At 38.8% G+C, this 24448-nt stretch overlaps 1 protein-coding gene across 1 annotated transcript in view; it reads right to left on the bottom strand.

Moving 5' to 3' along the window:
* Positions 1–2442: 2442 nt before the first annotated feature.
* LOC107585950 (rhombotin-1) overlaps positions 2443–24448 on the bottom strand; it is a 59481-nt gene continuing 37475 nt past the window's right edge. Inside the window, exons 2-4 of the mRNA XM_016273141.1 lie at positions 23273–23486; positions 8261–8386; positions 2443–2822 (exon numbers count right to left, since the gene is read on the bottom strand). Of these exons, the coding sequence (XP_016128627.1) occupies positions 2717–2822; positions 8261–8386; positions 23273–23486 (446 nt within the window). The 3' untranslated portion in view covers positions 2443–2716. The remainder of the gene's footprint in view (positions 2823–8260; positions 8387–23272; positions 23487–24448) is intronic.

Consider the following 24448-nt stretch of genomic DNA (forward strand, 5'->3'; position numbering starts at 1 on the left):
CTGCTTTCCATACAGCACAGTCCCTCTCTAACCCAAGGCTGATTGCAATAATGACATTTTCCCACCACAACAGTCCCGACGTTTCCCTGATTGGAATACATAGCTAGCGTGCTCCAATAAATAGGCCTCACCTGTCCCCTGCCCCCTCTGAACAAAGGGTCCTAGCCTGTGCTTTGAGACAAATTGTCTCCCAGTTACAGCTGTATCATATTATTCTGTTGAGCTCATTTACTGGAATAGAAAAATGATAATTTCATTGTATTGTTTGTGTAGTGGGTCCACTGATACGGCCCTGCTATTCATGAGCTTTTCATTATTGGATTTGGCTTCGAGGCGTCTGGTTGAGCAGATCTTTGTCCTACAGGATTGAAAACGTATTGTCTCTGTATAGCCTCATCAAAGGGACTACGTGCCGTCTACGACTTGACTTTAGATGCGCGTTCGCTTTTCACCATGCGTTTTGCCCAAATGTGTCATCAGCATTCAAAATAGCGCCCATCTAGCTCAAATAGGAGACAGACTGAGGACGGCTAAAAGGGGGAGGGTGGCTAATGTTAGAAGAAATAAATTGAGCCGGCATACGGCGTGGGAAAAGTGCACCGCACAGATTATTCACAGTTATATAATGTACTGGGAGAGAAACAGGCGCTTCTCATTTTGGTCACTTATCCCTCATTGTAGAAGGGCTGTATATTTCATTGCTGCTGCAGCAGCTTAGAGGATACATTTCAAAGCAGCAAATAAAAATTGGCTAAACTTCCAAAATTAGCACTTCAAAGTCAAACATGATTTGCAGCGAGGCAGAGGGGGGGGAGAGAGGAGGGAATGTGACTGAAATTTCTTCTGCGTGTGGTGTGTGTGTGCAGGGGCTAGAGTACAAAACACTCTGTGTAGACCCTAAAACCAATTTCTAGGCAAATTGGTTTAATTTAAGAATGAGATCATAGAATAAGCAAAATGCTGTGGGGGCAAGTTTATGTATTTCTGCATTTATTTTGCCTCTCCTGCAGTCTGTCCATTTGGAAGGGTGTAACAGGAATAATTTCACCCAGGGGTGCTCAAGCAGGTCAGCTTAATATACAGCATATGTTATCGAGCTAACATGCATATTCTACAATGAAGTACATAGTCTCAGTCTGACCACTTTTAATAACTTGTGTCTTTGATGTTGAACGCCTTCCTCTGTTTTGATCACTTTGCTTAAAACTTGTCATAACTGGGCATATCGGGAACTAATGCGCTGTTGAGGGGGAAAAAATTAAAATATATATTTTATAAATATTATGTTGATGAAGAGACAACAGTGTGAATAGCAAATCCTCTGCTATCATGTCTGTCCAAACAAGGCCATAATCATAACAGAATCTGTTCTCTTATATTATTCATTTGTTTATTGATTTATGTATTTATTTTAATGGTAAATTCATGCTATAATATATATATTTGCTCTGGCAACGACAGTTTACTGTTTTTTTCTGCCAGCAATCATTAAATACTGCGTGGAAGCATTTTTTCCTTAAAGGACCCGGTTGGACCAGCATGATTTCTCATTCTGGTTTGTACTAGTTAATGCTGGTTTGGGCCACCATTCAAAATACAACATATTGCGGCTTTTATCTGCCCAGGGAAATGCACTGTAGCACAGACAAGGCACCTGTATTTTTAATTACACACATTTCACCTTTAAATCACCAGTAAGTACATGTGCAGTCGTGTGTGTGCCTGTGCGTGTGAGGTAATGCTGCAGCTGGGGATGAAACGTGTGTGTGTGTGTATGTGGTCTTTTCCCTCATTATTTTTCTAGAAAATGAGCAATCAGGCATCTTGCACAGAGCCTGATTGTCTCCCTCTGTAAATCAATCCAGGAGCTGCAATTAAAAGGTACTCTTATGTGGTGTAATTGCTGTCTCGCTAATCCTTTATTTGCACACCTGCCGGTGAGTCTGAATTTTTAATGAATTTGTAATTAATGCACATTGTACACTTGATTTATTTGTTAGCAAATTATGTCGCTGGTCTACTTCCCTGCTGGAGCAGTGTTTCCAGAAAGCCTTCCGTCATCCACAGTATAGGTACAAGCGCCACAGTTTGGGTGCAAATGTGCACATTTAAGTCTGGCCTAAAGGTCAAAACCCATATGCTGTCCATGTGTGGTTGTAAACGTCTCGCTGATGCAGGTGGGTAGAAACATTAAACATTTATGGTGATTTGGCAATTGTTTGGGCACCTTTATTCCTTGACTTAATGACTTTTTCACATTTGTTCAGTTTTTGTGCGCACCTGGTTTATATAATTTTTTTTGTGTGTGTGTTATGCTAGTGTTGTGTGAAATAATATTTATAGGCAGTTTGGACTTTGCCACACTGACAAATATTTTTAAACATTATATATATATATATATATATTTAGCAGCAAGAAATAAATGAGAATTTATATAACAGAAAAACATCACAAAAACCATACAGGCAATACAGTGCTCAGCTAAGCAGGCACAACTGTACATCAAAACGTGTAACTGCTCAGTGTTGGGGACAGGAAGGGCCAAAAAGTAGTACATTTACAATAGAGTCCTCAGGGACCAATAGGGCTTTTACTGTAAAAAGTATTGCAGGCAAGCAGACAGATGCTCTTCTCTCTGAGTGCAGCAGAACATCCATCGCACATAAGCGTGTGTTTGTGTGTGGACCGAGAGCTGTCGCTGCCGTCATTTGATTGGCTATTGAACTTGTGTCTCAAAGCTCCCGTTGAGCTGCCCCTCCTCATAGTCCATCTGACACAGAATCATGTTGTTTTTTAGGAAAAACTTGTCGCCCACACAAAACCTGCAGAAAAAAAAAACAACAACAACAAACACCGGTTAACATACACATTTATTTGGCCTATTCACACCAAGTCCACAACAGAGGCAGCAACCGCTTTTAAAACAAACTCCTTCACACAAAGTCTGCATTAGTGTACTTTGAGGTCTTTTTTTTTTTGTATTATTCTGTGGCTAGGTTGTCATTTAATTTATGATCTGTATAACAAATTACCATTCAGGTATTTCAGGAAATATTGACAATTTGGTATCAGATTCAATAGTTTAGGTGAATATTTGTATTTCGTCAGGCTCGAACAGACCTTTAAATCAAATCAAAATTTATTTATAAAGCACAATAAAAACAACAGTAGTTGACCACTGTGCTGTACAAACCTTGCTAAAAAGACAAATATAAACAGTTTTGACCGCAATGCACTAAAGAGGAGAAAATCACACTGATAAGTGACAGATCCTTATACTCTAAGGACAGTTATAAGCTTCCAAGTTTTTAACTTGGATTTAAATTCAGATTCTGAAGAGACTAATCGGAGGAAGACTGGAAGACTGTTCCATAGTAGGGTTGTAACGGTATGATAATAGTCTCAGAAAATATCACCGTATATATTAAACAATTCTTATCAATGACTCTTAAAATAACAAGTTATTTGAGTGAACAAATCCTTTATTACAACAAACTTGAAACCATTTTAAATGAAATTATTGAAGTCTCCCTTCTGAAAAAATAAAAACAAATAAAGCTGTTCACCTTATACAGTGTTTCCCCTAGGTTTACGGTTTACGTTGGGGTGGCGGACCGCCCCCCTAAAATAATGGCAGGGGAAACACTGCTTATATATAGCTACTGTATGTCACTTTAACATGGTAATTAAAGGGGTCATATGATGCTTTTTTTAAAGATTATTATTTGGTGTATCAGAATATGTTGACATGCTTTAATGGTCAAAAAAAACTTTTCAATTACTGTACATTCTTGTAGGTCCTCTATGCCCCACCTCTCTCAAACTCTTAGTTTTCTACAAAGTCCCTCCTTCCGACAAGCGCAGTCTGCTCTGATTGGCCAGCTGACCCTGTGCATTGTGATTGGCCGAACACCGCAAGCACTTGTCGGAAATGTAACGCCCCTTACCATAATCGCAAGCTTCATCTTTCAAAATAAATGTAAAGACCGTAAATAATGTCATTAGTTTTACCATCAGTTCAAGCCCGAAAGAGGAACAGAGTAGCGTGACAGACACAGTAATGAAGCTGGTATGTGTTTGCAGTACACAAGCCACGGTTAAGACAGCTGACTCCACTGTGATGTAATGTAGATATGCAAATGTTTACGGTATGATAACCGTGCACGTTCTAACCGTGATAAACCGTCATACCGGTATATCTTTACAACCCTATTCCGTAGTTTAGGCCCAGCAATTTGAAAAGACACAGTCACCCCTCAACTTTAACCTAGATCTCGGGATCATCAACACTCTTTGCTCAGAAGACCTCAGCGATCTAACAGATGTATTTGGGTTTAAAAGTTCAGAGATATTCAGGAGCCATTCCACTTTACACTGAAACACTATGGATAGTTGGACAAAATTCAGAATTGAAGAATTGGCCGCACATCACAAAAAGCTAAATTGCAGGAAGAGGAATTTACTGACTTGTCATTCAAATTTTATAATAATAATTTAAAGTTTTATTTTAAATATGCTTTATATTTTAAATGTGCTTTTTATGCTTTAAAATATAGAAATTCAAAATTTAAATTTAAAGGGGTCATATGATGCGATTTCAAGTTTTCCTTTCTCTTTGGAGTGTTACAAGCCGTTTGTGGATAAATAAGATCCCTGAAGTTGCAAAGACTAAAGTCTCAAAACCAAAGAGATATTCTTTATCAAAGTTAAGACTCTGCCACGCCCCCAACACGCCCCCACATATCTACCTCACTATGTGGAAATATTTGCATAATGCCGCCCAAATGTGCACGCAAAGAAAGAAGCCGTGGTTTCAGTAACCGCAGTTAGTGTTGAAGCAGCCATGTCAGGGAGACGCTGTGTGTTTCTAGGCGAAAGCAAAAGCACTTTATTTGGCCTTCCGAAAGTAATGCATTTACTGAACAGCAATGCATTTTATGGACGACCGTTTCGTGAACCTAGGAGAGGAGGTAATTCTGACTTTGCTATGAGAATCTGGCGCTTCTGAATCAGCTACTGTTTTGTTATTAGTTTAAGTATTTGCTATCGACCGTTCAAATGCTGAGTTTTGCGCTTCGTGTGTGCGTGCGTGCGTGAGAGAGCGCGCGAGAGAGAGAGGGGGGGGTCACATCACAAACCAGCTTCATCACTGAGTCTGTCACGCGACTCTGTTCCCCCTTTCGGGCTCTGTCTTTACATTTATTTTGAAAGATGAAGCTCGCGATTATGGTAAGGGGCGTTACATTTCCGACGAGTGCTTGCGGTGTTCGGCCAATCACAATGCACTGGGTCAGCTGGCCAATCAGAGCAGACTGCGCTTGTCAGAAGGAGGGACTTTGTAGAAAACGAAGCGTTTGAGAGAGACGGGGCATTGAGGACCTACATTAATGTACAGTATTTAAAAAATGTGTTTTTTGAACATTAAAGCATGTCAACATATTCTGTTACACCAAATACACAAAATAATGATCTTTAAAAAAAGCATCATATGACCCCTTTAAAAGGTATTTCCAATTCAATGCAGGATGGCCTACAGCCCTGATATACACTTTGCACTTTCGCACTATGAAAGTGTAAGATATTTTTACAATATTAAAAGACATAAAAATACAAATATGAGGTTTTATTATATATATATATATATATATATATATATATATATATATATATATATATATATATATATAATAAAACCTCATATTTGTATTTTTATGTCTTTTAATATTGTAAAAATATCTTACACTTTCATAGTGCGAAAGTGCAAAGTGTATATCAGGGCTGTAGGCCATCCTGCATTGAATTGGAAATACCTTTTAAAGGGGTTATATGATGCTTTTTTTAAAGATCATTATTTTGTGTATTTGGTGTAACAGAAAAATTAAATACTCACAAATCAATTCAAATTTTTTGGTTTAGGAAAAATTGCATCAGTGTAAATGACCATGCAGTGTACAGTCTTCGTCATCACAGGCATCAGGAATGCTACTGTTTCTATGACGGTCTCAAAGCCTCTTGTGATGTGGCAATAAGGTACAGTTTTAACTAAATGTTTTCAAAACCAACAACATTTTTCAAAGCAGGACAGGATTGGCACCTAATGAAAGCATGCCACCATTTCTTTTCATTGGCCAAAAAAAAAAAAAACTCTGCACCAGTTTCCAAGGAAACCCCACCACTGAGGTTTTTTCACCGTATGTTGGGGCTCCTTGCCAAAGTATAAATTGTTAGCCTCTAAAAACTTCCCATGAAATTTAATGCCAATTAAAGAGAAAAACATTCCATGTGTGCACTGCATTTGTACACTGACGAGTTTGCATATGAAAGCCATGAATGTCGTATAGGACAATAGTGCATCCATGATGAAAGCATTGCCAATGATGTTTTCTCTTGTCAATCACTGCCACGCCAATTTGCTGTGTTGGCAAAGGAATCGAGCGGAGCACAGGAGAACCAGGCTTGTGTGCCATCCGTCAGCAGCAAGGCTTCACTCAAACTTCATTACACACCTGGTGCTCACCAAATATGCCATTTGACGATTTATTCCTGTTTCCTACCAGATGCTTTATTTTGTTTGATTGCTGCATTTAGATTCCTTAAAAATTAGTTTTTTTTTTGCGGCATCAGTTCTAAATTGGAGTTTGAGCTTGTTTGTATTTACTGTAGTATTCAATGAGTTTAGCGTGTGCATGTGGCAGCTTTCGAGAATGACACAAGTCTTTAGAAGTGGGTCACACAGTAGAGCATTTAAGACACTGTCACATTCCTTTGCTCCCCAGGAATGTTTGGAAGGATGATCCTTGAAAAGTTAATTCGTCCGGCCACTTAATACCCTCGGCGAGACACATAGCGGTGACGTGCTTGGCTTGGTTGTGTATTGAGCAGGAGCTTTCTGGCTGACTGTGTTCAATAAGGTGTTCACATTTTGATCAGGCTTGGTATTGGCGTGCCAACGGTACCGCCACTGAAGCACTGGTTAATTTCACTCAACACAAGCTTATAATCCCACTTCTGGTCAAAAATACAAACCAGGACAAAACTCATAGGTTTGAGATGAAAACGCAGAGTAGAATGTAGGGATGCACTGAATGTTCGGCAACTGAAATTATTCGGCCGAAAATAGCAAAAAAAAGCTCTTTCGGTGTTTGGGAATAAGCAAAAAGACTGAATAAATTGTATTTTTGGTGACGCGATCAAATGGCAACCAGCGTTGAGTGAGACGCACGCACTCTTTATAATGCAGCACACATGTCGGCAGTGCGGAAGCATTCAAAACGGTCCGAGAAAGACACAAATCATTACAAGCACTGATAGCAAAAGACTGTTTAGCACTGCTCCGCATGTCTTCGATGAGAAGAGGAAGGGGTGGTTGTTGCCGGTTACTGTATGATAATTGAAATCGTGAAATGGCCTTAAACAATTAGTAAATAAACTGCAGAACGTTACGTTTTCTAATACACGCACAAATTGCTTGTATAACAGCGTTGCATGAGCTCGCGGAGCTATCTACTTGTTAGCCAGGGTTCAAAGTCCAAAGTGGATCTGTCATTTTCTAATGTTTTAAAAACGTTTCCATGTTTCATTTATTTGTACAGTAAAAATACAAAAACCGTAATAGTGAAATATTACAATTTTAATTAACTTTATGTGAATATATAGTAAAATGAAATTTGTTCCTGTGATCAAAGCTGTATTTTCAGCAGCATTACTTCAGTCTTCAGTGTCACAGGACCTTTCGGAAATCATTCTAATATGCTGATTTGCTGCTCAGTGTTTTCTTTTTTGTCTTTTGCCAATCACATGCCTGATTTAAGAAGGGGGTCTCAAATGGCCAAAAATACGGTTATTTTACTAATTTATAAATTTTAAGCTAAATTGTGCTTTGATGGTATTATGTCTGCTGGAATGTTAAAAAAAATGTTCAGCGATAAATATTCTTAAACTGTTTTGTAATTGATTTTTTCTTTGAAAATCAAAACAGTAAAAAAAAAGCATATTTTAGCTATTTAATTTATGTCATGGTGAAACAAATTAGCAAAATACATGGGGGCATTCGGCACAGTGTTTCATTTTGTTTCGCCTTTGGCTTCGGCCAAGAATTTGTGTTGCGGTGCATCCCTAGGAGAAAAGGCTATGGGCCAATCGGAGTGTGTAAAGTCACAATGCTAGAAGTCATTGAGCGATTTGTGTGTGTGCTAAGTTCTTCTGCATTTCTACATAGAAAGACAATCTTGCAGGCTTGTTGTGATCTTTCTCTCCTTACCTCTGGTTACAAAGCTGACAGGCAAAACAGTCCAAATGGTAAACATTATCTCTGGCCCTCATCACCATTTCAAAGGCTGGGATCAGTTTACTGCAGGCTGCACAGTTCCCCGTTGTACCAAAGAGCCTGTGAGAGAAAACACAAAAAGCAGATTTACTCACTTATACCTTTCTTAGCCTTTATGAAATCACGCAACAAACCGAAAAAAGGAAAAAAAAAAACAACCGAAGAAGTGGGAGGAAAAAAAAAACAAAAAACACATTGGACATCTAATGCGATACGTGAATCCAGCTTGGCACACATTAGGTATTTTTTTGTTAATGAGGGTACAAACCTAGATGTTAATTCTTAGCTAATGATCTAATTAAAATGATCACATGGTTCTAATCCCCTTCTTCAAAGAGTTCTTGCCTAGCACACTGCAAAAGCAATGAAAACAGGTCTGAGGTAAGCAATTGAACTGCTCAGTTTTTTTCCCCCGCTCTTTTAAATCCAGAGTAACTAGTGAGACTTTGCTCAGACCAGAGCCAGATGGATTTTACACAAGAGGCTAAATACTATAATGTAGTCAAAAGTACAAACGATTCCCCTCGCAAGGATACTGCCTCTATCCTCCGTACCTCTCCTTTCATTCTCCTTAATTCTCTGTGACCTGCTAAAAGCAGAGTGAGATGTAGAGGGAGTGTTGTGAGGTACGTAACCTTGGAGAGGTAAGTAGATGCTCACTGGAGCACGGAAAGAGACACAACTCGCATTTCTGCGCTGTTTGTTTAAGCTTATTAGATGGGACGCAAACCACCAAGGTCACAAACAGAACAAGTCATCGAGGCAGATCGCTTTCCTCCACTACATCCGCCGTCGGATTTACGTTTTCATTTTCAAAGCCCTTGCTCCAATGTTTAATTTGGAGATTCAGAGTCGGAGATATAGATATACGTTTGGCAGAACAGGGATGCTATGCACACAGGAAGAGCAAATGGAGAAGAACAGGGGGAGGAAAAGGGGAAAAATAAGGCAGGATCAGGATGCGACGGTATGCTAAATACCCCTCTAAAGTGGAGGACTCTGTTGGAGAGAGAGGGAAACTGAACAAAGTTGCGGCGAGTCCATATTAGTCTCTCTCGACTGCTCGCCCTGCGTCACCACCAGCATCTATCCAGCAGACCCTGCTGTTAATTAGAGCAACAGACCCGAGCAGAGAGGAGTCTTATGGTGGGAGAGGGCATGTTGTTATATCAGATAGGCGAGGTGTTAAAAAGAGCCATTGTTAGATCGGGTTACTGCTCCAGTAAAATGTGTTTGTGGAACTCACACTCTGAGGAGGCCGTGCAACCCCAGCGAGATGTTGCCTCACAAAAGAGTTCAGCTTATTAAAATAATGGTTCAAGTGCAGCTTTGTTCCGAGGTCAGCACAGAATCTGTGAGAAACTAACTCATAATTGCACATACAACTTATACTTCACATTTTGCAGTTAAACTTTAAATTAGTATCGGTTACACATCACGCATAGAATTGGATTAGTAATTATAGTAAGTGTATTTACAAACTGCTCAGCTGTCCAGTATGTTTTCAGTATTTATAGTGTATCATTATATATAAAAAACACTATTGTATTCCTTTTTTTATTGGTAAGGCTGGGTATCAATGCACATTTCTTCAGTTTTGATTCACAAGCTCGATTTAATTTATTTGATTCATTTTGGTATATTTTAGTTCTATATACACACAGCAGAAATTCTCACTTGGCTAATGTTGTAAATAATTCAAATTATTCAGGTGTGCATTATTCCAACAAAATTATTCAAACCGCTAACTTTACTTTTTGAACGGTTCATTTAAAGAACCAGCTTATAAGAGTCAAGCTGTTTTGATTCAGTAAAATGAACCGACTCATAAGAGTCATTTGTTCATGAATCCGACTACACTATTCATGCAGTATTTTTAGTAATCAGTAAAAGAACTGGCTCATAAGACTCATTTGTTTGTGAGTCAGACTACACTAATTATGCTGTATGCTTTTTATTCAGTAAAAGAACTAGCTAATAGGAGTCATTTGTTTCAGAAACCAGGCTAGACTGGTTATTAGGCCTGGGTATAGAGTTCGATTCTTTTTGGCACCGACTGAATTGCCTTGATACCATCGAGTATCGAAAAACGTCTCGTCGTTCGGTACCAAATTTCAATACCTAAAGGAGTGAATCTCATCAGCGTCAGTGAGCCAATAAGCCTGCAGCACTAGCCAGTGTGTTGGACTAGAAGAGGTGTGGCGCAGATCGATCATCCGCGAGAGCGATTCGAAAGCGCACAGAGCAGTCTGCTCTCTTTAGCTCTCGTGATACTGTAATACACCGATCGGTCTGCACAGTCGGTCTGCGTCAAGTCGAACACACCTACTAGTTTACACCGGTTACACTCAGAGATGTTGTGCACACGTGAGGCTGTAGTGTGAATGTGTCCCAGCCCCCATAGATGTAAGGCTACATTTACACTGGTGCGTTTATGTTTTAAAATGAAAATGATCCACGTCATACTGGCGTTTCCACTGCGTTTCAAGCCGGCTTTCCACTATCTCTAACAAACGACAGACCAGTCATTCATTTCCAATGGAGAGTAGCGCGGGAGCTGCGTTGAGTTCCGAACATATGCAGACGTCTGTTCAAACTAACGTTACACGACCGAAAGCGCGTGTTATGTGACCATTCATGCAAACTGTAGCATCATGCTACATAAGACAATAAATAAGATTTATATTCCGCTTTTACTCAAAACTCACTTTAAACCACCATCGAGTGTTTGTAATAACTTTCGATTGCTGTCTAATGTGTGTTTTGGCCATGTAATGTTGCTGAAATTAAATATGTTATTACCTCTGAGTCAGAGCAGCGATCATGGAAGAGAGAACACAAGCAGACAGCGCTGGAAGCAGCTAATACTCATCAGTAAATCAGTGGAAAATAAATAGAAATCATGATTCTGTCTGAGCTATGCGTTTTAAAACGAACACCAACTAGTGTAAATGTAGCCTAACAGATGTGTAAATTGAAGACTTTGAGCTTTATTAAAACTATTTTGCTCTGATTTATTGTGTTGGATACATTGTTCCTTTGTGCAGTAGCTCAGGAGAGGAGTCTTTCAGTTTGTATAAACATCAAGCTGAAAAATAAAACCAAAGTTTTTCTTTTTTTTTTAAATAATGTAATCTTGTTAATTTCATAAAACTGGTATCGAAAAAAGAATAGTTCAGGAACCGGTATCGAAGTCAAGGTATCTGTATTGAAAATTTTTGAATGATACCCAGCCCTACTGGTTATTGTGCTGTATGGTTTAGATTCACTAAAAAGAACAGACTCAGTCATGAATCGGACTACACTGATTGAATAGAATTCAATAGAAAGACTTTGCCATTATTTTGCTGTATTTATTGCGTCACATTAAATTCAGACTGTGAACAAGAAATTATTTATTTTCCTGTGGTGCTGAAGCATTAAAATGATTTGATTAATTAGAAAATCTATATTTTTACACAGCCCTATCTATTGGCATTTCATGCTTAGTAAAATCACCATTTTAACAAAGATAGATCAGTCCAAGAATTTTTTTTTTCCACAAGGGCCTTTGGCAGCATATTTAAGAGACGATGCCAAATCATTTGCCACAGCATTTGACAGGACAACCATTAACAGCAAGAATGCCAGTTTACAGTAGTTGGCTGAGATGTATCTACCAGTCATTCTTCGATCTTGGAAAGTTCTCAGATGGCGGGCCACATAATCCTAACGTTCGCAGGCACTCATACATGGTCAGAGGCAGAAGGAAGGATTAAGGTGTCTGTCTGAAGGAGCATGTTCTCTAAAAGGGAATTGCACACAGATTGTGGTCGAACACATTTCAAATGTCATGCCTTAATGCTGGAGCAAGCAACTGGAGTTGGGAGTTCAATGTTGTGTTATCCTGGCTCGCTTCTGAAAAGGTGGTCAGAGTCCCTGGGGATCCCGGACAATTTCTTATGGCTCACGTCCATCATGTTGCACAGTAGAGGGTGTTACAGATCACATCACAAGACCCATTTTCCCATCTTTTCTAAATCAGGTCACAGAAAGCACAGGGATGGCAGTTTGAGAGGGTTGTTACTGTGGGACTTCTTGATGGTTTAAGAGCAGAGGAGTCTTCTTAAAAGAGAAGGGACTCCTCATACACACTCAGAGTGATGGATAACTGGGCTTCTGCAAAGAAATCTGCGGTGGTTTAATTGTAGGTTTTTGCGGCACTATGATGGCCCGGCTTAAAATGTCTTTACTGGTGGTTAATTTAAGTGGATTAGGAGGTTACAGAAACTCATTTGGAAGGTCACCAGCAAACTTTGAAATACAATGGCTTGGATTTTCAGGCAATATAATTCAAGATGAAGTGAAACTAACCATTTTATCAGCAAGGCCATTTAATGTGTTATTCCAAGCAAAATGTGCTCAAGAACGTCCGGGCCTAAAACGTCTATTGTGCATAATTTTTGCTATAGGAGTTGTCATTACAAGCTTAACTTTTTAACTGTTTTCTTGGAAACAATGCAATCAATAACAGATACTGTGAAGATTAATGAGCTCAACTCTCAACTACTTAAACACTTATTAAACAATAATAAAAGTAAAAATAAATATATAATTTATACTATTATTATTATTATATTTACTATATATCTAATTGTTCTGTCAATTCAATAATTATAATAATGATTATTTTATTATTAAAAATGTCATGTATAATAATAATAATAATTATTATTGTTGTTATTTTGTATGCATCTTTTTCCATTATCTGTTTTAAATAATTTTACTTTAGTATTAAACATCAATATGTACAGAATACAAATAAACACAATACACATATCAGACTTTTTTGGACCCCACTGTCGTGTTTTACAGACAGGGGTCACTGTATTGTGTGTTCAGGCATAGTAGTTAATTTTCAGAGTGAGATACGGCTGACATTGGGATTGTGTTTCCACTTAAAATATATGATTGATGTCTTTTTTCCCTCAAAGGGATAGCTGTGCTTGCTCAGTAGACTATTTTAACATCAAAATGCACCAAATCATTGCTGAGACTTATCTCTGCCCTTTAATCATACTCACATGCTAGCTAGTAATGGATGTGCCATCGTTAGGAGGTGTAATCTACTTTATATTTCAATTAAAAGCACCCTTCTTTGATTGGTAAATGACTGATGTGTCCCCCCGTAATATAAGGCAATGGTTCCGGTCAGGGGTGAACGCAGTCAAAAACAGAGGCACTCTCACTCTCTGGTCATGAGGTCAAAGGATTCTTGACCCCAGCAAAACAGATTAATCTATTTTTCTGTGCAGTAACAAAAGAGTATGGCCTGAAAGCTTACAAATCCTGCTAAACTTATCTATTAAGGAAACCGTAATGGCTCAAGCTAGTTTGTGCAGTGGTGGGGCTACGTGTGTTTTCATGGGGTGGGGGTTCATTATGGCTCTATGGTACTCCTGAAGGACAAAACGCAGAAGGAGCGCAGCTCATAATTAATGTGCGCATGGCAGGGCTCCAAAAACACAGCCGAAAATAAGAGTAGTGTTTGATCCACCCGCCTGTCTTTAATGAAGTGCCTCTCTGTATGGGAGGCTAATTCTGGGTGAGATTTCAGCTTCATTACTGAAGGCGAGCGGGCTGATTCTCCAGCGGTGTGCTGGAGGTTAAGTTTAGGTGGGACTAGGGTTGCAAAAAGGTGGAAAATTCAGTAAATTTCGGAAATATCAGACATTTTGGAAAATTCATTAAATTCCAAAAATCCTGAATTTTCCAAAATTTACTGGAACTTTTCCACCTTTTTGCAACGCTAGTCCCACCTAAACTTCACCTCCAGCACAGCGCTAGAGAATCAGCCCGCTCGCCTTCAGTAATGAAGCTGAAATCTCACCCAGAATTAGCCTCCCATTCAGGGAGGCACTTCATTAAAGACATGCGGGCGGATCAAACACATTTCTTTTATTTTCGGCTGGGTTTTTGGAGCCCTGCCATGCGCACATTAATTAAGACCCCTTTGCAACCCTAGGTGGGACGCCCTGCGTGGAGTCTCAATCACTCGCGTTTAAAGCGAACGCACCGATGCTTCCTCGCTGTCTGCACGGAGAGGGATACTTCTTAATTTGTTCCTTAATAGAATTCATATCCAGCATCTCCAGGCAAGTAGCACATATTTGTCACAGGCTGAAGAGCAGATGAGTGGGCTAGATTTCATTAGGACATCAGAGCCAGTACAGCGGCAGCAGGAAGCTTGTTTTTATGCTGTTTCTCCCTCCACCATTCTCTGCTTTCATTCTCTAGCAAACAAAAAAAATAAAAAAATTGCCAAGCATTCGTGGCTTATTTAGATTTTTTCCCCAATCATTTTATAATTACCACACATGCATCGGTGAACCTATTAGTTAGTAGAACCTATATTCGAATTTAAAATGCATAATTTCAGTTCAGTGGGATGGAGAAAAAAACCCCGCCATGACGTCTCGATATATGTTTTTTTCAAAGTTAAACTTGCATTAATTTTACATGGCTTTCTAAACATGTGGCTCCTTTGTGCGAAAGCAACGATAATAGATGTCCCTCTAGAAATGCGCGAAACATGTGTTCTGTGTGAACGGCTTGTTTTCAGTTTTGATGTAAACGAGATCCTCTCCGCATTGATGTTCTCTTTTCCACAATATTTTTAATGAACAATCTAGTGGCTTCAACTGGATAAGCTAACAAAAACAATGCAACGACACTTACATCGTCATCGCATCTCGTGCGCCACTGATAAGGCTGCCTCCTTAAGCCACACCTAAAATTCGAATGCAACGTTTTTGTATTCAAATGTGGATTTTTATTTTAAATTCGACGAATATTCGAAATTTTATTTGACAGCCCTAGGACCTTGTGAGGTTACTCTTACAGTAACATAACAGTCATGATTGGATGTGCAAATTGAGTAATGGCTAGTGTTATTTTTACTTGTTTTTTTTTTTAAATAGTTTGTCTTGACAAATATCATTTAAATTGAATCAGTATTTTGTCTTGTCGTGTTCATTATATGACAAAAAAAATTAATTTTATTTCCATTTTTAATTTAGTTGACTACAGTGCAATATGAATCCAAATATTCAAACATTTTATGTAGATTATTTCAACATTTAAACTCATGTAAAAACTGTAATTTGTGAAAATCTGAGTTCCTGAAATAACATTATATTGTCTACAGTGTTCTTTATGCTTTAGAACATTTACAGTCACTATGAGTTATGTGCAAGCCAGAGTTTCTTTTTTTTGTATTTGTGCCATTTTGTGCATATTTAGTTAATCCCATATGTATTAGGGATGGGAAGATTTCCCGATTCACTCGGTGCATCGGCATAAATTAACGATGCGATGCATTGGTTTAAAGTGTGCATCGGCTACAAGTTGTCAATTATATCGTGATGCATCGTTTCTAACATATTTGCATCAGTAAAAACAGATTCATTTATATATAATTACTAGTGGATGCACTATACTTTTATTATTTAGAAAGTAACTAATAATCTGTGACCAATATTTTATATGTAGATCGATTTCTCCTCTGTTACTCAAGCGCGCTCTATCACCACTGCGTGAATATGATGCATCACAACACAACGGAGACCCGAGGAAAAACTGGGATTAAAGTCCAAAACCTGACTTGAAATAACCTAACAAATCAATCTGGGCTAAAGCGGTTCCATTAACAACAAATTAAATTCACACAATCTCACTAATTTGTTCACGCTTATTCTTAAGCAGCTATTAATGTCGATCATGGATCAAATCGATCCACCATGACAAACAGAGAATATATCGGTGCCGTTTAATGCATTTGAGACGTTGTGTTTTCCTCAGTGCATAACTGACATGTCACAAGTATATTTTTCATCTGTAAATGTTACAAAGTCATGCAAACATCCATTTTGCTGTCAGGAGTGGGTGAGGCACACGAGAGCAAAGAGCGCATCTGCGCGCATGCACACTAAACAGACGGAGCGCAATCAAATAGGAGCGCAATAATTCTGAGTAAAATATACATTTTGTTTTTGGACATTAGTGTCTTTTGTAGAATTTTAAACCTACATATAAAGTGTATTTTTATGATAGCAGTAACTAAGTGGACTATTGTAATAGGTAAATCAAATGTAAGCTAGTAGGCTATGGTATTAATTACTAAGCTCAAATGATTTCATGCGAGTTTCTTATAGCAGTTAAAATGTAGTAATTCTTTTATTTTCATTTTTAATTCAGTGATTTTAAAATTAATTTAGTTATTTTAATGCTTAAAAGAGCAATTTTAGATTGTAATATTCTAATGTTCTGCAAACTATAAAAGGTACAGCTGTAATAAAACCAGAGAGAAAGGCTGCATGGCTAGAAAATGTAAAAAAAAAAAAAAAAAAGTCAAAATGGTATGCAATAATAGCAATAGTATAAACTGAGACAATGGTAATATCATTATGTTCCTATTGGTCAGTAGAGGAGCTTAGCTGGACAGTTAGCCTGCTTTAGACCAGGTTAGTTTCCCAACATAAGTTGCCACAGTGGCTAAGCTTGATCTAGGCCTATGTTAAATTTGCTTTATGGAACCAAATCGTTTGACAATCAGACTAACTGAAATAAGCCTGGCTTATTTGGTTAACTTGTTTTATGAAACAGGCCTCGAGTCATGAAGTGATCATATTTTCTCCATTGCATCATATTGCATCGAATCGCATTGTGTTGAATTGAAAACGGATCGCATCGCATCGGTAGCTGCGTATATGTATCTTTAATGTATCGTATCGTTGGCTATGCATCGAGATGCGTATCGTATCGGCCTGAGTCATGAGATGCACATCCCTAATATGTATATTGTGTTTTGGAGTTAATTAACTTAAAGCGCTTCTGTTTGCTTTAGCAAAGTGCATTCACTGTTCAGCTTCAGCTCACGCTGCTCAAGTGGGTCAATCCCCAACATATTTTTTTCTAGATTTCTGTTTCAAAAAATTGTTAGGAATTTTTTTTTAGTGCACATTTTTAGGGAGCAAAAGAAACAAAAAGGTAATAATTAACTCGCCGTCACATCGTTCCAAACCGGTATGACTTTCACATACATTTTCCTGACCATCAAACTAAGCTCATTAATCGATCGTTAACCAGTAAGATTAGAATGTCTTTTTTTTATGGGGTGGGGGTTCATTATGGCTCTATGGTACTCCTGAAGGACAAAACGCAGAAGGAGCGCAGCTCATAATTAATGTGCGCATGGCAGGGCTCCAAAAACACAGCCGAAAATAAGAGTAGTGTTTGATCCCCCCGCCTGTCTTTAATGAAGTGCCTCTCTGTATGGGAGGCTAATTCTGGGTGAGATTTCAGCTTCATTACTGAAGGCGAGCGGGCTGATTCTCCAGCGGTGTGCTGGAGGTTAAGTTTAGGTGGGACTAGGGTTGCAAAAAGGTGGAAAATTCAGTAAATTTCGGAAATATCAGACATTTTGGAAAATTCATTAAATTCCAAAAATCCTGAATTTTCCAAAATTTACTGGAACTTTTCCACCTTTTTGCAACGCTAGTCCCACCTAAACTTCACCTCCAGCACAGCGCTAGAGAATCAGCCCGCTCGCCTTCAGTAATGAAGCTGAAATCTCACCCAGAATTAGCCTCCCATTCAGGGAGGCACTTCATTAAAGACATGCGGGCGGATCAAACACATTTCTTTTATTTTCGGCTGGGTTTTTGGAGCCCTGCCATGCGCACATTAATTAAGACCCCTTTGCAACCCTAGGTGGGACGCCCTGCGTGGAGTCTCAATCACTCGCGTTTAAAGCGAACGCACCGATGCTTCCTCGCTGTCTGCACGGAGAGGGATACTTCTTAATTTGTTCCTTAATAGAATTCATATCCAGCATCTCCAGGCAAGTAGCACATATTTGTCACAGGCTGAAGAGCAGATGAGTGGGCTAGATTTCATTAGGACATCAGAGCCAGTACAGCGGCAGCAGGAAGCTTGTTTTTATGCTGTTTCTCCCTCCACCATTCTCTGCTTTCATTCTCTAGCAAACAAAAAAAATAAAAAAATTGCCAAGCATTCGTGGCTTATTTAGATTTTTTCCCCAATCATTTTATAATTACCACACATGCATCGGTGAACCTATTAGTTAGTAGAACCTATATTCGAATTTAAAATGCATAATTTCAGTTCAGTGGGATGGAGAAAAAAACCCCGCCATGACGTCTCGATATATGTTTTTTTCAAAGTTAAACTTGCATTAATTTTACATGGCTTTCTAAACATGTGGCTCCTTTGTGCGAAAGCAACGATAATAGATGTCCCTCTAGAAATGCGCGAAACATGTGTTCTGTGTGAACGGCTTGTTTTCAGTTTTGATGTAAACGAGATCCTCTCCGCATTGATGTTCTCTTTTCCACAATATTTTTAATGAACAATCTAGTGGCTTCAACTGGATAAGCTAACAAAAACAATGCAACGACACTTACATCGTCATCGCATCTCGTGCGCCACTGATAAGGCTGCCTCCTTAAGCCACACCTAAAATTCGAATGCAACGTTTTTGTATTCAAATGTGGATTTTTATTTTAAATTCGACGAATATTCGAAATTTTATTTGACAGCCCTAGGACCTTGTGAGGTTACTCTTACAGTAACATAACAGTCATGATTGGATGTGCAAATTGAGTAATGGCTAGTGTTATTTTTACTTGTTTTTTTTTTTAAATAGTTTGTCTTGACAAATATCATTTAAATTGAATCAGTATTTTGTCTTGTCGTGTTCATTATATGACAAAAAAAATTAATTTTATTTCCATTTTTAATTTAGTTGACTACAGTGCAATATGAATCCAAATATTCAAACATTTTATGTAGATTATTTCAACATTTAAACTCATGTAAAAACTGTAATTTGTGAAAATCTGAGTTCCTGAAATAACATTATATTGTCTACAGTGTTCTTTATGCTTTAGAACATTTACAGTCACTATGAGTTATGTGCAAGCCAGAGTTTCTTTTTTTTGTATTTGTGCCATTTTGTGCATATTTAGTTAATCCCATATGTATTAGGGATGGGAAGATTTCCCGATTCACTCGGTGCATCGGCATAAATTAACGATGCGATGCATTGGTTTAAAGTGTGCATCGGCTACAAGTTGTCAATTATATCGTGATGCATCGTTTCTAACATATTTGCATCAGTAAAAACAGATTCATTTATATATAATTACTAGTGGATGCACTATACTTTTATTATTTAGAAAGTAACTAATAATCTGTGACCAATATTTTATATGTAGATCGATTTCTCCTCTGTTACTCAAGCGCGCTCTATCACCACTGCGTGAATATGATGCATCACAACACAACGGAGACCCGAGGAAAAACTGGGATTAAAGTCCAAAACCTGACTTGAAATAACCTAACAAATCAATCTGGGCTAAAGCGGTTCCATTAACAACAAATTAAATTCACACAATCTCACTAATTTGTTCACGCTTATTCTTAAGCAGCTATTAATGTCGATCATGGATCAAATCGATCCACCATGACAAACAGAGAATATATCGGTGCCGTTTAATGCATTTGAGACGTTGTGTTTTCCTCAGTGCATAACTGACATGTCACAAGTATATTTTTCATCTGTAAATGTTACAAAGTCATGCAAACATCCATTTTGCTGTCAGGAGTGGGTGAGGCACACGAGAGCAAAGAGCGCATCTGCGCGCATGCACACTAAACAGACGGAGCGCAATCAAATAGGAGCGCAATAATTCTGAGTAAAATATACATTTTGTTTTTGGACATTAGTGTCTTTTGTAGAATTTTAAACCTACATATAAAGTGTATTTTTATGATAGCAGTAACTAAGTGGACTATTGTAATAGGTAAATCAAATGTAAGCTAGTAGGCTATGGTATTAATTACTAAGCTCAAATGAGTTCATGCGAGTTTCTTATAGCAGTTAAAATGTAGTAATTCTTTTATTTTCATTTTTAATTCAGTGATTTTAAAATTAATTTAGTTATTTTAATGCTTAAAAGAGCAATTTTAGATTGTAATATTCTAATGTTCTGCAAACTATAAAAGGTACAGCTGTAATAAAACCAGAGAGAAAGGCTGCATGGCTAGAAAATGTAAAAAAAAAAAAAAAAAAAAGTCAAAATGGTATGCAATAATAGCAATAGTATAAACTGAGACAATGGTAATATCATTATGTTCCTATTGGTCAGTAGAGGAGCTTAGCTGGACAGTTAGCCTGCTTTAGACCAGGTTAGTTTCCCAACATAAGTTGCCACAGTGGCTAAGCTTGATCTAGGCCTATGTTAAATTTGCTTTATGGAACCAAATCGTTTGACAATCAGACTAACTGAAATAAGCCTGGCTTATTTGGTTAACTTGTTTTATGAAACAGGCCTCGAGTCATGAAGTGATCATATTTTCTCCATTGCATCATATTGCATCGAATCGCATTGTGTTGAATTGAAAACGGATCGCATCGCATCGGTAGCTGCGTATATGTATCTTTAATGTATCGTATCGTTGGCTATGCATCGAGATGCGTATCGTATCGGCCTGAGTCATGAGATGCACATCCCTAATATGTATATTGTGTTTTGGAGTTAATTAACTTAAAGCGCTTCTGTTTGCTTTAGCAAAGTGCATTCACTGTTCAGCTTCAGCTCACGCTGCTCAAGTGGGTCAATCCCCAACATAATTTTTTCTAGATTTCCGTTTCAAAAAATAGTTAGGAATTTTTTTTTTTGTGCACATTTTTAGGGAGCAAAAGAAACAAAAAGGTAATAATTAACTCGCCTTTTTTTCTAGATTTCTGTTTCAAAAAATTGTTAGGAATTTTTTTTTAGTGCACATTTTTAGGGAGCAAAAGAAACAAAAAGGTAATAATTAACTCGCCGTCACATCGTTCCAAACCGGTATGACTTTCACATACATTTTCCTGACCATCAAACTAAGCTCATTAATCGATCGTTAACCAGTAAGATTAGAATGTCTTTTTTTTTCATACAGGGCTTTAGCTGTATGCGCGAATAGCAGCGTAAACAGACCACGAGGATTCAATCGTCGCAGCGCTTCTGTGAAAGGAGAAAAACAAATGAATTCTATAAAAAGGAATAAAATCACACAAAATATATATTAGGTTATAATATAATTAACATTCACAAAAAGGGGGAAAAACACTGTGCTACAATTATAGGCTACACTCGTTTTTGTGACACTCTTAATGCATTTTATTTATTTTCTTTATATCTTTATTTGATTTAATCTATCTGATCACACGGGCACCTCACGCACACACAAACAACATTAGGCTAGTTCTACAGTTGCCTGACATTTCAGCCATTCATCATCAAACTAAAATGCAGTCAACCAAACATAAGTAAGTTTATTTTAAAAGGTCCGCTGGAAAATCAGCGAGCAGCACCCAAACATTTTTGCGCGTGAAGGATTTTACACTGATATTAGAACATGACTGAAGTATAAAGCCATGTTTAGGCTACATAAATGAATAGATATGCAAACAAATACAAATATGGCAAAAATGGAAACATTTGGATTCTTGTGGTATGAGACAGGCTCGTGAGCCCAATGCCGTTTCAGTTTTGCTTGACATTTGTATGCTGCGCATAATGAATGCCCCATAGCCTAATTTGTGTTTTATTTTATGGTTTAATATATAATTTTATAACTACTTATTTTTCGTTCTTGTTCTGTTCCGAATACCGTTAGATTTAAAATATTTGTTGTAGAGTGAGGGGAACTAAATAGGCTGTTTATATTTACCAGTATTTTAATATACATATAAAATTACATAAATTAATGTAGCCTAATTGTTTGCAATTTCAAGGTTAACAGGTGTTTTTGGCGTAAGATCAATTTCTCTTTCATGAGATTACTTCCTCTTTTTGGCCGAGTTTCGCTTCTCCGTGTCGTAAACTCTAGGGGCGAGGCTTCTAAACCAGGGTGTTTTTAGGGGCGTGATATTCAAATGACGATTGTTTTCTGCCACCACATTTATCAACGTGCGATCATTCGTACGATGAGATTGGCGGCATACGAATGTTTCATGAAATCACACGTGAACTGTCGTAAGTTGATTTGTGCACACAGATCTGTGCTCGTTACTACGTTAGATTGATAAATGAAGCCCAGTATCACAGAAGTGAGTACACCCCTCACATTTTTGTAAATATTTTTTATTATATCTTTTCATGTGACAACACTGAAGAAATTACTCTTTGCTGGAACCGCACACTCCATACAGTGAAATTCAATGTGGTCAAATTGACCACACAGCATTGATGTGGACAGCATTAGCTCTGTGTAAGAGCAAAAACAGACACGCTGAACTAGAGACAAAGACCTTCAAATGGCTTTTTTCATCTTCCACAAAAGTCAGTCAAACCTATTTGGAACAACATGAGGGTGAGTAATGATGCCAGAGTTTTTACTTTTGGGTGAACTGTCCCTTTAACACACTGTTAATGACGACAGTGCTGAACTGCATGTCTTACTGGGAAGGGCCCTACCAGTGGGGGCTCTTTGGGGAGAGCAGCTTGGGGATAAATGACTGGATCTGGTTGGGAGACCCCAGGGACTGGGATTTAACGCCCAGGAAATAATAATAATGCTTAATTTAGCTAGCAGATGGCTCAGAGATAGGAGGCAAAATAGATCCTTAGACCTGCGGTTCTGCCACTCAGCTGCCTGGGGTGAGCTGAAAGTCGATAGACGCACTCATACGTTAGCAGATAAACGCAACAAAAGAGAGAGAGAGAGAGAGAGAGAGAGAGAGAGAGAGAGAGAGAGAGAGAGAGGGCCAGGAATGAGACGGGCAGGGTGGCAATCATCAGCTGTTAGATGAGGGTGTACTTTTCTGAATGTCATGCAGCCTGAGGTGTAACAAGTCCTTTCTGCTTTGGCAGCACTTTGACTGCAGTGTGTTCTTACCTCAGGTAGTCCCTGCGACAGAGGATGAGATTGGCTTTGGTGTAGAGGGTGGAGCCCACCTCACCCAGGCGGCAGTCGCAGCAGGCACATTTCAGGCAGTCTTCGTGCCAGTATTTGTCCAGGGCCTTGAGCAGGTAGCGGTCTTTAATCTTACGGTTGCAGCCGGCGCATCCCTTCTGTTTTCCTTTGGGTTGGACGGAGAGCATCGGCACACCTGTGGCGATAGGGAGACAAACACAGAGTGTGTTGTGATTTACTGCCTGGCTAAACCGGTGACTTTTCATGTTCCACGCTCTTTGATAAGGGTGGCGATACCGCCGAAGCTCGGGCTGCTGTTTCATATGCATTAGCAACTGACGCTCTTCCGCACAGATAGACGTGCAGGTCACTTTGGACTCTGCTCGCTGCCTCATTTGTTGCTGCCCCCGCTCAAAAGAACAGATGTTATTTTTGGCGAGTGACACACACCCGTTTAATGGGGGCTTGAATGCATCTCTATGATGGGATGCCCCAGGTTCGTCTCTATTTAGATAGCTGACTGAGGTATTTATGTTGTTTGGAAGATTAGCCTTGGCCCTATTTCATCAGTATGAGAACTGTTGGCCATGCTAAATGCCTCCCAAGGGCTTTGTTTGGTATAGATCAACATTAACATTTTAGAACACTGTTGACCGCAAGAAGGCTGCTCTCAGCTTCCAGTGAGATACGGTATGGCCTAAGTGCCTTCCATACACAAACACACACACTAAAGCCTGATCTCCTTTTACACTCACGCTCGCTGCATCGTGACCAGAAAAGAGTAACCAAACCAGCTAAATTGCCGCGTTGTCATGCAGCCTCCCCCCTTTAAGCATGCCTTTTAGCCTCCTAAAGGACAAATAAAGTCCATTTAATAACTGCACTAAACACTAATAGTCTATCTGCGGTCTGACATTTGTGTGTGGACTAAAAGCCGCCCCCAGGCCAGAGCTGGTAACACTGGCACTCGGCACCCCTCTGCCAGCACTAACAGGTCTGCCACAGCTGAAAGCGCAGGACAACAGCTCTTAAGACACTCTCTCCCACACTGAGCTATTGATCCGTCTAATAGAACGCACAGCTAAACCGGCACTCTCCCTCTCTCCATACCTCTCTGCTTTCAAAACACATTTCTCTCAGAAAGCCTTGTGCGATGCC

Source organism: Sinocyclocheilus grahami, unplaced genomic scaffold, assembly GCF_001515645.1.
Source record: "Sinocyclocheilus grahami isolate Dianchi unplaced genomic scaffold, SAMN03320097.WGS_v1.1 scaffold76.1, whole genome shotgun sequence".
Classification (NCBI taxonomy): domain Eukaryota; kingdom Metazoa; phylum Chordata; class Actinopteri; order Cypriniformes; family Cyprinidae; genus Sinocyclocheilus; species Sinocyclocheilus grahami.